The sequence below is a fragment of the Hyla sarda genome, chromosome 9, assembly GCF_029499605.1.
Source record: "Hyla sarda isolate aHylSar1 chromosome 9, aHylSar1.hap1, whole genome shotgun sequence".
In the NCBI taxonomy this organism is placed as follows: Eukaryota; Metazoa; Chordata; class Amphibia; order Anura; family Hylidae; genus Hyla; species Hyla sarda.
Window position 1 is genome coordinate 134,891,518 of NC_079197.1, and position 13,107 is coordinate 134,904,624.

The following is a 13,107-nucleotide window of genomic DNA, read 5'->3' on the forward strand; positions in this document are numbered from 1 at the left end:
GATTTCACAGAAGTGTCATTGACTTGGAGTAACAGTGTGTTGTGTAAGTGTTCTCTTTATTTTTTTGAGCAGTGTATATGGACAATGTTAAAGGAGAACTCCAGAGTATAAAAATTGTCCCCCATTCTTCCAGCAGTAAAAAAATAAAGATGTACATACCTTCCTTCGCTCCCCCGGGGCCTCTGGTAACCGGCTCTGGTCTCCACCGCGATCCTCTTTCTGGATGCCGGTGGTCAGCGAGTCATACTGCACTCAGCCAATCACCGGCCACAGTGAAGTCCTGATTCGGCCGGCGATAGGCTGAGCAGCAGTGTGACGTTTTCGGCCCCAGCAGCAGGTGTCGGTGTAGTGAAGAAGTGTGTGTCTATAAGCGTTCTCACACTGCCACTCAGCCTATCGCCGGCCGAGTTGGGACTTCGCTGCGGCCGGTGATTGGCTGAGCGCAGTATGACTCGCCGGCAACCAGGAACAGGATCGCGGCGGAGACCGGATGCGGTTACCGGAGGCCCCGGGGGAGCGAAGGAAGGTATGTACATCTTTATTTTTTTACTGCCGGCAGTATGGGGGACAATTTTTATATTCTAGAGTTCTCCTTTAAGCAAGACCAGAACCTATCAGTTGGCTGAAGAGCTTGAAAAGAGGATGTTAAAACAAGACCCCCCTATTAAAAGGTTAAAAGAGTTAAGTCCAATGATGACCCACCAGCAGGATACCTGTTAAAATCTTCCGGCAACGTCTTGGCCTGAGACTTGCCCGAGACTACAGCGAACTTGATACAGATTTGCTGGAAGTCCCATGGAAGAGTATAGGGCTTCCTGCAAATCCATATACAGCTTACTGTAGTCTAAGGCTATGTTCACACTACAGAATGTCCGCATGGAAAATCTCTGTACGGACATTCCAAAACTGTGGGCACTGGCATAAACATGTCGGCGCTAGAACCGCACAGAAATGCGCCGTCTCACAGAACGCTATGCATTCCGTGCAGAGTCTGCAGAAAAAAAAATTAACATGTTCTTTTTTTCTGCTGACAATGAAAACGGAATTTTCGTGCCAGAATTCAACGGGACTCTGCTGCAGCAGAATTTCCATGCCGAATTCCAATGCCGAATCTGGCACGGAAATTCCGACTAGTGAACATGGCCTAAGGCTGCAAACTTGCTGAGAGATTTAAACAGGTATCCTGCTGTCGGACCATCATTGGAGATTGATCGCTTTAAAGCGTACCTGTCAGACCCCTCAAAAAAATTGAAAAAATAATAATGTTACTTAATCCTGACCATGTACATCTAATTTTTACGCCTCTATCACCTATATTTATTATAAAAATCCCTCTTTTCATTAGCTCACAGTGCTAGAAATCCTCTCAGGAGAAGGGGACGTGGCATTTGCCAGATAACACCAAGATTGGCAAATTCACCACTGGCGCCCTGTGCTCTTCACAGATGAAAGCAGGTTCACACTGAGCACATGTGACAGACGTGACAGAGCCTGGAGACGCCGTGGAAATCGTTCTACTGCCTGCAACATCCTCCAGCATGACCGGTTTGGCAGTGGGTCAGTAATGGTGTGGGGTGGCATTTCTTTGGGGGGCCGCAGAGCCCACCATGTGCTTGCCAGAGGTAGCCTGACTGCCATTAGGTACCGAGATGAGATCCTCAGACCCCTTGTGAGACCATATGCTGGTGCGGTTGGCCCTGGGTTCCTCCTAATGCAAGACAATGCTAGACCTCATGTGGCTGGAGTGTGTCAGCAGTTCCTGCAAGAGGAAGGCATTGATGCTATGGACCGGCCGCCCGTTCCCCAGGCGTGAATCCGATTGAGCACATCTGGGACATCATATCTCGATCCATCCACCAACGCCACATTGCACCACAGACTGTCCAGGAGTTGGCGGATGCTTTAGTCCAGGTCTGGGAGGACATCCCTCAGGAGACCATCCGTCACCTCATCAGGAGCATGCCCAGGTGTTGTAGGGAGGTCATACGGGCACGTGGAGGCCACACACACTACTGAGCCTCATTGTGATTTGTTTTAAGGACATTACATAAAGTTGGATCAGCCTGTAGTGTGGAGTTGCTGAATATGAATATGCTAATTAAGGGGACTGCTGAGTAAGAAAATGGAAAGCAGGGGCGGCCAGCTGGTGGGGCCCCCGTCTCCTACACCCAATTCCCTGAATTCAGAAGGGGAACTTCACCAGCCAATATCTTGGGAACCACACCACTGATTATAGTAAGTGACCCCTCTTTGAATTCCTGGTCACCAACACTATAAACCAGTATATGGGTTTAGTGTGGGTGATCAGGGTGACAATTTTCCTTTAATCTTGGTATAGCATCTGGATGCTGGTAACCCTCCATCTCCTGTAGTGTATATCCAGTGTTTTTTCATTGATTTTTCATAGGGGAAATATCTATCCAACAAGTGACACATTAAAAAGGGAGTCTGTCAGAAGATTTATACTGATGAACCATGGCTAGCATAAAATCCTTACAGGCTACCTTATAACTGAAGACTAAGATATACTCAAACACTGTGGCATTTCAGGGAAAACCTTTTATACAGAACCATGGCACAGTGAAAGTGCCTAGGTTGACTTGGTCGATTGGTCTCTCCTGACTTTGTGCATAGGACACTTCTAGATTGTTCACACAAGAGTTAACACGGCACTGTGTTTTCACAGGCAACTTGAGTGTTGGGAAACTATTGGTGTAGCTAAACGCTGTTGGTGGTGCTCAGATACTGTAGAATTTTCATATCACAATTGAAGAAAAATTATGACATCGGCAACTCACCGTTTCAGCTGGAGTGCTTTTCTTTATTGAAGCATACTCACATTAACAGTTAAACAGAGGAAGAGGGTGGGGGGGGGGACAATGATAAGCGACCGAGCTCCTGTTTCGCACACACAGCGTGCTTACTCTGGCCGGAGTAAGCACGCTGTGCGTGCGAAACAGGAACTTCTAGATTGTAAGGACTCAGTTTAAAACGAAATATTACTCTGACAGGCCAAAGTATTTCAGAGTAAGATTTTGTTCCAGTAATGAGGTAACATGTCAGGATTTAATGTTACCTATGATTCAGGTAGCATAAATCTGCTGACAGCTTCCTTTTAATTGAGATGCAAGCATATACAGTCATGGCTGTAAATGTTGGCACCCCTAAAATTTTTCTAGAAAATGAAGTATTTCTCACAGAAAAGGATTGCAGTAACAGATGTTTTGCTATACACATATTTATTCCCTTTGTGTGTATTGGAACTAAACCAAAAAGGGAGGAAAAAAGCAAATTGGACATAATGTCACATCAAACTCCAAAAATGGTCTGGACAAAATTATTGACACCCTTAACTTAATATTTGGTTGCACACCCTTTGGAAAAAATAACTGAAATCAGTCGCTTCCTATAACCATCAATAAGCTTCTTACACCTCTCAGCCAGAATGTTGGACCACTCTTCCTTTACAAACTGCTCCAGGTCTCTCTTATTGGAAGGCACCTTTTCCCAACAGCAATTTTAAAAGGAGTACTCCGGCACGCACTTTTTTCATTTTATCCCGTCCGGGCAGCAAAATAAAAGAAAACACACTTTCTCTTACCTGCCAACGAGCCCCCGGAGCTCCAGTACACTCTGGTACAGGTGTTAGGTCCCCGGGCTGTATTCTTCTTACTTCCTGTTAGCCCAGCACATCACACGGAGCTTCAGCCTATCACCAGCAGAGGCAGGACATCGCTGCGGCCGGTGATAGGCTGAAGCTCCATGTGACGTGCCGGGCTAACAGGAAGTAAGAAGAATACAGCCCGGGGACCGAACACCTGTACCAGAGCTCCGGGGGCTCGTTGGCAGTTAAGAGAAAGTGTGTTTTCTTTTATTTTGCAGCTTGGACGGGATAAAAAGAAAGAAGTGCGCGCCGGAGTACTACTTTAAGATCTCTCCACAGGTGTTCAATGGGATTTAGATCTGGACTCATTGCTGCCACTTCAGAACTCTCCAGCACTTTGTTGCCATCCATTTCTGGGGGCTTTTTGACATATGTTTGGGGTCATTGTCCTGCTGGAAGACCCAAGATCTCGGACGCAAACCCAGCTTTCTGACACTGGGCTGTACGGTGCGAACCAAAATCCATTGGTAATCCTCAGATTTCATGATGCCTTGTACACATTCAAGGTACCCAGTGCCAGAGGCAGCAAAACAACCCCAAAACATCATTGAACCTCCACCATATTTTACTGTAGGTACTGTGTTCTTTTCTTTGTAGGCCTCATTCCATTTTCGATAAACAGTAGAATGATGTGTTTTACCAAAAAGCTCTCTCTTGGTCTCATCTGTCCACAAGATGTTTTCCCAGAAGGATTTTGGCTTTCTCAAGTTCATTTTGGCAAAATGTAGTCTTGCTTTTTTATGTCTCTGTGTCAGCAGTGGGGTCCTCCTGGGTCTCCTGTGATAGCGTTTCATTTCATTTAAATGTTGACGGATAGTTCACACTGACACTGATGCTCCCTGAGCCTGCAGGACAGCTTGAATATCTTTGGAACTTGTTTGGGGCTGCTTATCCACCATCCAGACTATTCTGTGTAGACACCTTTCATCAATTTTTCTTTTCCATCCATGCCCAGGGAGATTAGCTACAGTACCATGGGTTGCAAACTTCTTGATAATGTTGGGCACTGTGGACAAAGGCAAATCTAGATCTCTGGAGATGGACTTGTAACCTTGAGATTATTGATATTTTGGTTCTCAAGTCCTCAGACAGTTCTCTTCTACTCTTTCTGTTGTCCATGCTTAGTGTGGCACACACAGACACACAATGCAAAGACTAAGTGAAATTCTCTCCTTTTTATCTGCTTTCATGTGTGATTTTTATATTGCCCACAACTGTTACTTGCCCCAGGTGAGTTTAAAGGAACATCACATGCTTGAAACAATCTTATTTTTCCACAATTTTGAAAGGGTGCCAATAATTTTGCCCAGCCCATTTTTGGAGTTTGGTGACATTATGTACAATTTGCTTTTTTTCCTCCCTTTTTTGGTTTAGTTCCAATACACACAAAGGGAATAAACATGTGTATAGCAAAACGTGTTACTGCAATCCTTTTCTGTGAGAAATACTTCATTTTCTAGAAAAATTTCAGGGGTGCCCACATTTATGGCCATGACTGCATGTAACCTGCCATCCATTAAAATAGCATTCTGACATAGTAGTGCTCTAAGCTACTGTTAATATGCACTTATTTATTGGTTTGTAGGTTTATCCAGCATGGTGAGGCTGTTTACTATTCATACTAATTTTATGTCAAAGAAGGAAAAATTGTCCAGCGTGGTAGCTCAGATGTAGATGCGATCTTTATTCTAAAACAGCAATACACATATGATTTTATGTTGCATGATCTGTTTTTGCTTATTCAAAATAAAAAACCTGTGGCACAGACTTAGAACAGGAAACCATAGACATACTATAATTTATACAGTTCCTATCACAAACAGATAAACCCTCTTACCTTCAGTTGGGCTGATGTTTTCCACCAAGGAGGACACAGATTTCAGCTCTGACACCAGCCACACACAGAGTGATGTGAACAGCTGGCACTCCGCTCCGGACTCACAGGAAGACAGCAGCGCCTCCTCATTACATAAAGGTCCTGTATAACTGCAATATAAAAGCTGAAGTTTAGTCCTATATGTTATGCCATAAAACAGTGATAAAAAAAAATAATTTGCTAGTTCACAGTTTATATTTTGTGCAGCAGTTTTTCTTTGCCAAAACCAGGAGTGGCTCCTAAAGCAAATAGAAGTGAAATAGAACTGAACGGAAAATGATTATTTTTTTTGCAGTTAGCATTCAACTAGCACCCCATGGTTGAGGGAAGGGGCATGAGCTGATAAATGGAGTCCTCTCAACCTGCTGAAACGGCTCTTGAAAGCAGCATCTGAGTGGTTAAAACGGTTTGGATTTGAGTTTACTCTGATCCTTGCTGATGCTGGCAGGTGTTAGCTGTAAAATGACGATGGATCCATACAGAGCTCCTGAGCCTGCACCACAATAAACTCAAATGAGGCTGGGATTCTACTTGTCTTAATTACCGTAGTATAAAAAAATGTAACTGTATGGCTTTTTCTTTTTTATTTTTGAGCCAAAAATACTGCAGCCAGATGTTAGCTGGGAGTCATTAAAGGCTCACTGACAGCTTCCGTACACACTGTTATAACGCGGGTGAATTGGATTACAATGTGGTATCACTGAGATTTCCGAGATACCCGCTGAATTAGCTGCCATTGCTAATCTGGAAAGAGCAATGTTTGGGCAATCGAAGGACGGACCGGCCATACCCAGCTTCCCAGCTTACATTCCTTCTGCACAGATATACCCGTCCACCTTGCGCTCACATGGGTGAAGGGGTCCCATGAATATTTATGAGGTGGGAGAGCGCAGTGCAGAAAGGACAAAGCCAGGGAAGCTGGGTATTCCGGGTCCCGCCTCCATGGGGCAAAGCCAGCCATTTCCAGATTAGCAATGCTGGCTAACACAATAGGTAACCCTCTTCACCCGCACTATAACCCTGTGTATTCCATTTAGTCTGTGTGAACCCGCTGTCAGTTTCCCTTTAGGGAATTATTAACCACCTATTTTTTTTCTAGCATTCTCATCCTCAGGTCTAGAATTCCAAAAATCGTAGCAAGTTGAGGGTATGATCTGTAATGAGAAAAAAAAAAACACATAGCATAAAACACTAAGGATAACCTCCTACACTAAACAAGGATGTGGAAATCCTATCGCCCGATGCCCGGGACATGTAGTTCCGGGCGCCTGGCAGGTGAATTTTTCATACAACTATCCCTGTATCAGGCAAGCAGGGCCAGACAGACTTCTCCCTTTATTTTTAAAATGCTGGTGCTCAGGGTGTATGGAGCCGGCTCATGACTCGCACCCGCTCCATACTAGGGATCGACCGATATCGTTTTTTTAGGGCCGATACCGATAATCTGTGGCCCTTCAGGCCGATAACTTATACCGGGATATCGGTATAAGTTATCGGCTATTTCTCCACCCCCCATGAAGCCACTGCAGATCATTGATTTAAAGCGGGTGCTATAAATCAATGAACTGCAGCGGCTTTGGCTGAATCAGAGACCACCGCCGCCACCCGCTTCTCTCCCCCTGCCTGTCCAGGGGTCCTCCCAACCACCGCCGCTGCCCCCCAGCCATCCCCCCTACCCCCGCTATCCCCCCCTACCCCCACACCGCCGCTGTACCATTGCCTCCCCTATCCCCGGTTTTATAATTACCTGTTCCCGGGGTCCGAGGTCCGCGTTACTTCTGGCTCCCTTCCTGAGCTGTCACTGTGCACACTGACGGTGACGTCATGTTGAGGACGTCACTGCGCTGCACAGCATAATGCAGGACGCAGCAGGAGCCAGAAGTAGTGCAGGCCCCAGACCCCGGGAACAGGTAATTATAAAACCGGGGATAGGGGAGGCAATGGGGGCGGTGTGCGGTGGGGGGGCGGTGTGCGGTGGGGGCGGGGCGGCGTGCGGTGGAGGCGGGGCGCGGGACATTATCGGATTATCGGCAAGGTAATTGCCGATACCGATAACATCAAAAATCGTGGATACCAGCCGATAATATCGGCCAAACCGATAATCGGTTGATCCCTACTCCATATCGGCAGCCCCTGGCTAATTCCTGTAGCTGGGGGCGCCGTTAATAGCCCGGCATGCACCAATCGCCGTAGCCGGCTATTAACCCTTCAGATCACCACTGTGGGGAACGTGATCCACTGTGAAGGTAGCCAGAGGGCTTACATCTTCATCCATTGCTGACCAATGGTCAGATTGATTATTGCTACGTGTTCACACGGATGTGCGGTTCACTTACGTCTTTTACCAATTGCTTAAATTTGGACTTGAACATTTATTGGACTACTCCACATATGGGAAAGAGTGTTCTCCCTATCAGGATTACATCTATTGTATCCTTGAAGGACTTAAACCTAAGACTACAAACTCCAGCAGACCTTGCTATTCATCTCTGAATCTTCCTACCTCCCGTCCGACGCCTGGGTGTTCTAAACTCCGGGATTCATCGGGACTCCTAACAACCAGACCGGGACCCTGCCTCTTAGGTCAGCTGATCTGCAACCAGTGAACGGTGTCGGCACACGCGTGGAGAGAGCGGCGGCGGCAAACACATCAGCCGAAGGCGATTCCATCTGCCTAACGGAGAAGTGGCTTGACCCCGACACACGGGTGTCGCCGCTCCCGGCCGAAGGAGTCACCCTCCCGGAGCACAACATCGAAAACCCCAGCAAAGATCGGTCGAGGGCGGTGAGAGGCACACAGTGCCAAACAAAAACTTTTTATTCCAACAGGAAAATTGCTGAAAAACAGTGTGATATGTCCCACAGAGTGATATAGGAGTCACAGACTATCTGTGAATTTGGAACTTATATTCCCATTTACAGCGTTTAGGAGTGGAGACATTCTTTTTATCCCAACAGGATTTTCCCTCCCAGCAGGACTTTTATTCCTGAACAGGTCTATTATTCTACAGGACTTTTATTCCTGAACAGGTCTATTATTCTACAGGACTTTTATTCCTGAACAGGTCTATTATTCTACAGGACTTTTATTCCTGAACAGGTCTATTATTCTACAGGACTTTTATTCCTGAACAGGTCTATTATTCTACAGGACTTTTATTCCTGAACAGGTCTATTATTCTACAGGACTTTTTGGTGGCTTTTATAGAACTTCAGTATTATATTTACATCTATTTAAAAGTGAACCGTTATTATATATCCTCCTATTGTTGTGAACAATTGTTAACATTTTTATTATTAGCTCTGATATTCGCCAATAACCGCAAGGGCCCTGCGGTGGTGAATATTTGGAGGTATAGACTATCATTTTAATATAGTAAATAATATTTTTATATGCTGGCTTGATAATATGGATATAATATATATATACATTATTGAACACTACACAATATAGTGGGAGGGGCACTGATGATTGTGTCATACTATTAGTTAGTATAAGTTTCCACGTATCCATCATATACTTCTCTAGTAGTGAGTTACTGAGGACTGAACTCTTTTATATTTTTGATATTATTACCTTTTCCTTGAGTGAAGGAATACAGTTAACCTCGTACTTTTACTGTGAGCTCCACATACTATTCTTTTCTCAAATTTGTAAGTTACTTCTATTAAAAAATCTTTACCCTTCCAGTACTTATTAGCAGCTGTATGCAACAGAGGAAATTCTTTTCTTTTTTAATTTCTTTTTTTTGTCTTGTCCACAGTGCTCTCTGCTGACACCTCTGTCCGTGTCAGAAACTGTCCAGAGCAGCATAGGTTTGTAATGGGGATTTTCTCCTGCTCTGGACAGTTCCTGATATGGGCATCAGGTGTCAGCAGAGAGCACTGTGGACAAGACAAAAAAGAAATTCAAAAAGCAAAGAATTGCCTCTGTAGTATACAGCCGCTAAAAAGTACTGGAAGGGTAAAGATTTTTTAATAGAAGTCATTTACAAATCTGTTCAACTTTCTGGCACCAGATGATAAATTTTTTATATATATATATATATATATATATATATATATATATGTTTTCCACAGGAGTACCCCTTTTAAATTAAGTGTTGACTGAACTGCAATACCAGACACAGCCACATTTCTATTATAGGCGCTGTGTCTGTGAATACCATGAAAGGGACCGAGAAGTAGTGAAATCTCTTTACTGTGCATGCTGGGAGTTGTAGTTCTGCCACAGATTGAAAGGTGTGATCTAGCACTAATGACCCTATTATAAGGAAACTACCAATGTTAAACTCCTGGAGTTCCCCTTTAAATGTTACCTGGACGCAATATAAGTGGCACCCTAACCCAAAAGGGAGCACAGACGCTGCGGAGACGTCATATTAGTACTACAAGTCCCAGCAGTGACGCCCCCTGGCGGCGGTTGTCTCACCCGAGCTCCCGCAGCAGTCCGGCCGCCTCGCTCAGTAACACCTTCAGGGATCCGCTGCCGCCCACGTCCATCTTATCATTTGCTTCTGGCTCTGGTTCTTCACTTCCGGACTCGGTCATCGTCTTACCTGAGGCCCACAAAGTTTGGTCTCCTAGCAACCGTAACTGACGCACAGAGTTTACGTCACACGCATGACCCAATCAGAACACTGCTTATCAGCGGAGAACTTTATTGACATTCTGAATCTTCGGACAGTCTCTGTGTGAGGAGAGGGCCGCGCAGTGACGTCACTTCTCTGACATCCTGCATTATACCCCAGAGCTGCACTCACTGCTCTGCTGGTGGGGTCACTGTATATACATTACATCCTTTCTCTATCGTTACATCCTGTGATATACTTCAGAGCTGTAATCACTATTCTGCTATTGGGGACTGTATAATGCAGGAAGGGTTAATACTGGGGTCTGTATTATACAGGGGGTGATACTGGGGTCTCTATTATACAGGGGGTGATACTGGGGTCTGTATTATACAGGGGGTGATACTGGGGTCTGTATTATACAGGGGGTGATACTGGGGTCTGTATTATACAGGGGGTGATACTGGGATCTGTATTATAGAGGGGGTGATACTGGGGTCTCTATTATACAGGGGGTGATACTGGGGTCTGTATTATACAGGGGGTGATACTGGGGTCTGTATTATACAGGGGGTGATACTGGGGTCTCTATTATACAGGGGGTGATACTGGGGTCTGTATTATACAGGGGGTGATACTGGGGTCTGTATTATACAGGGGGTGATACTGGGGTCTGTATTATACAGGGGGTGATACTGGGGTCTGTATTATACAGGAGGTGATACTGGGGTCTGTATTATACAGGAGGTGATACTGGGGTCTGTATTATACAGGGGTTGATACTGGGGTTTGTATTATACAGGGGGTGATACTGGGGTCTGTATTATACAGGGGGTGATACTGGGGTCTGTATTATACAGGGGGTGATACTGGGGTCTGTATTATACAGGGGGTGATACTGGGGTCTGTATTATACAGGGGGTGATACTGGGGTCTGTATTATACAGGGGGTGATACTGGGGTCTGTATTATACAGGGGGTGATACTGGGGTCTGTATTATACAGGAGGTGATACTGGGGTCTGTATTATACAGGGGGTGATACTGGGGTCTGTATTATACAGGGGGTGATACTGGGGTCTGTATTATACAGGAGGTGATACTGGGGTCTGTATTATACAGGGGGTGATACTGGGATCTGTATTATACAGGGGGTGATACTGGGGTCTGTATTATACAGGGGGTGATACTGGGGTCTGTATTATACAGGAGGTGATACTGGGGTCTGTATTATACAGGGGGTGATACTGGGGTCTGTATTATACAGGAGGTGATACTGGGGTCTGTATTATACAGGGGGTGATACTGGGGTCTCTATTATACAGGGGGTGATACTGGGGTCTGTATTATACAGGGGGTGATACTGGGGTCTGTATTATACAGGGGGTGATACTGGGGTCTGTATTATACAGGGGGTGATACTGGCGTCTGTATTATACAGGGGGTGATACTGGGGTCTCTATTATACAGGGGGTGATACTGGGGTCTCTATTCTACAGGGGGTGATACTGGGGTCTGTATTATACAGGGGGTGATACTGGGGTCTGTATTATACAGGGGGTGATACTGGGGTCTGTATTATACAGGGGGTGATACTGGGGTCTGTATTATACAGGAGGTGATACTGGGATCTGTATTATACAGGGGGTGATACTTGGGTCTGTATTATACAGGAGGTGATACTGGGGTCTGTATTATACAGGGGGTGATACTGGGGTCTGTATTATACAGGGGGTGATACTGGGGTCTGTATTATACAGGGGGTGATACTGGGGTCTGTATTATACAGGGGGTGATACTGGGGTCTATATTATACAGGAGGTGATACTGGGGTCTCTATTATACAGTGGGTGATACTGGGGTCTGTATTATGGAAAAAGTGACGTGTCCTTTAGGCTTCTTTCACACTACAAAAGTCTCCATTTTTAAACATCCGAATGAAGTTCCGTCTGAAAACCTGCTGAAAATGGCAGTAACAAAATCCTATACGTCCGTTAGAAAATCCCATTATAGTCTATGGGATTTTCTAATAGCCGTTTGAATCCGTTATTGATAACGGACGTTATTTTGTGACGGAAGATAGTTCGGAAGAAAATAGTTCATGAACTATTTCTTCCGTTACTATCTTCCGTCACAAAATTATGTCCGTTTATCAATAACGGATTCAAGCGGCTATTAGAAAATCCCATAGACTATAATGGGATTTTCTAACGGACGTATAGGATTTTGTTACTGCCATTTTCAGCAGGTTTTCAGACGGAACTTCATATGGATGTTTAAAAACTGAGAATTTTGTATTGTGAAATAAGCCTTATTCTGTGGGTCAATGTGATTAAATTGATACCCATGTCTAGATACTTTTATATTTTTGTACCGCTTAAAAAAAATCTCATACTTTTTGTACAAAATCAGTAATATAAAATGGCCCTATTTTGACCACCTATAACTTTTTCATTTTTCCGTATATGGGGGGGAATGAGGGCTCCTTTTTTGCGCCGTCATCTGTACTTTCTTATTGATACCACATTTGCTTACATAAAACTTTTAGATCACTTTTTATAAAAAAAAATTTAAATAAAATGTGACAAAAAAGCAGCATTTTTGTATTTTTTATATTTTACGTTTACGCCGTTCACCGTACGGGATCATTAATATTATATTTTGATAGTTCAGACATTTATGCAAGCGGTGATACCAAATATGTTTATTAAAAAAAAATTGGCTTTTTGGGAGTAAAATAAGGGACAATTTTCATTTTTATTGGGGAGGCGATTTTTCACTTTTTTTTACTTTTTATTTTTACATTTTTCAACTTTTTTTTAGACACTTTTTATGGCCCATAGGGGACTATCTATAGAAATCAGTTAATTGCTAATACTGTTCAGTGCTATGCATAGGACATAGCACTGATCAGTATTATTGGCTATCTTCTGCTCTGGTCTGCTCGATCTCAGACCAGAGCAGAAGACGGCGGGATACGGATGGAGGCAGGTGAGG

At 44.4% G+C, this 13,107-nt stretch overlaps 1 protein-coding gene across 1 annotated transcript in view; it reads right to left on the reverse strand.

Annotated features, from left to right (window-relative positions):
* The window catches only part of FAM98C (family with sequence similarity 98 member C), a 32,595-nt gene extending 22,449 nt beyond the window's left edge, over positions 1–10,146 (reverse strand). Inside the window, exons 1-2 of the mRNA XM_056540118.1 lie at positions 9,973–10,146; positions 5,502–5,650 (exon numbers count right to left, since the gene is read on the reverse strand). Coding sequence (XP_056396093.1) covers positions 5,502–5,650; positions 9,973–10,091 — 268 coding nt within the window. The 5' untranslated portion in view covers positions 10,092–10,146. The remainder of the gene's footprint in view (positions 1–5,501; positions 5,651–9,972) is intronic.
* Positions 10,147–13,107: the final 2,961 nt, after the last annotated feature.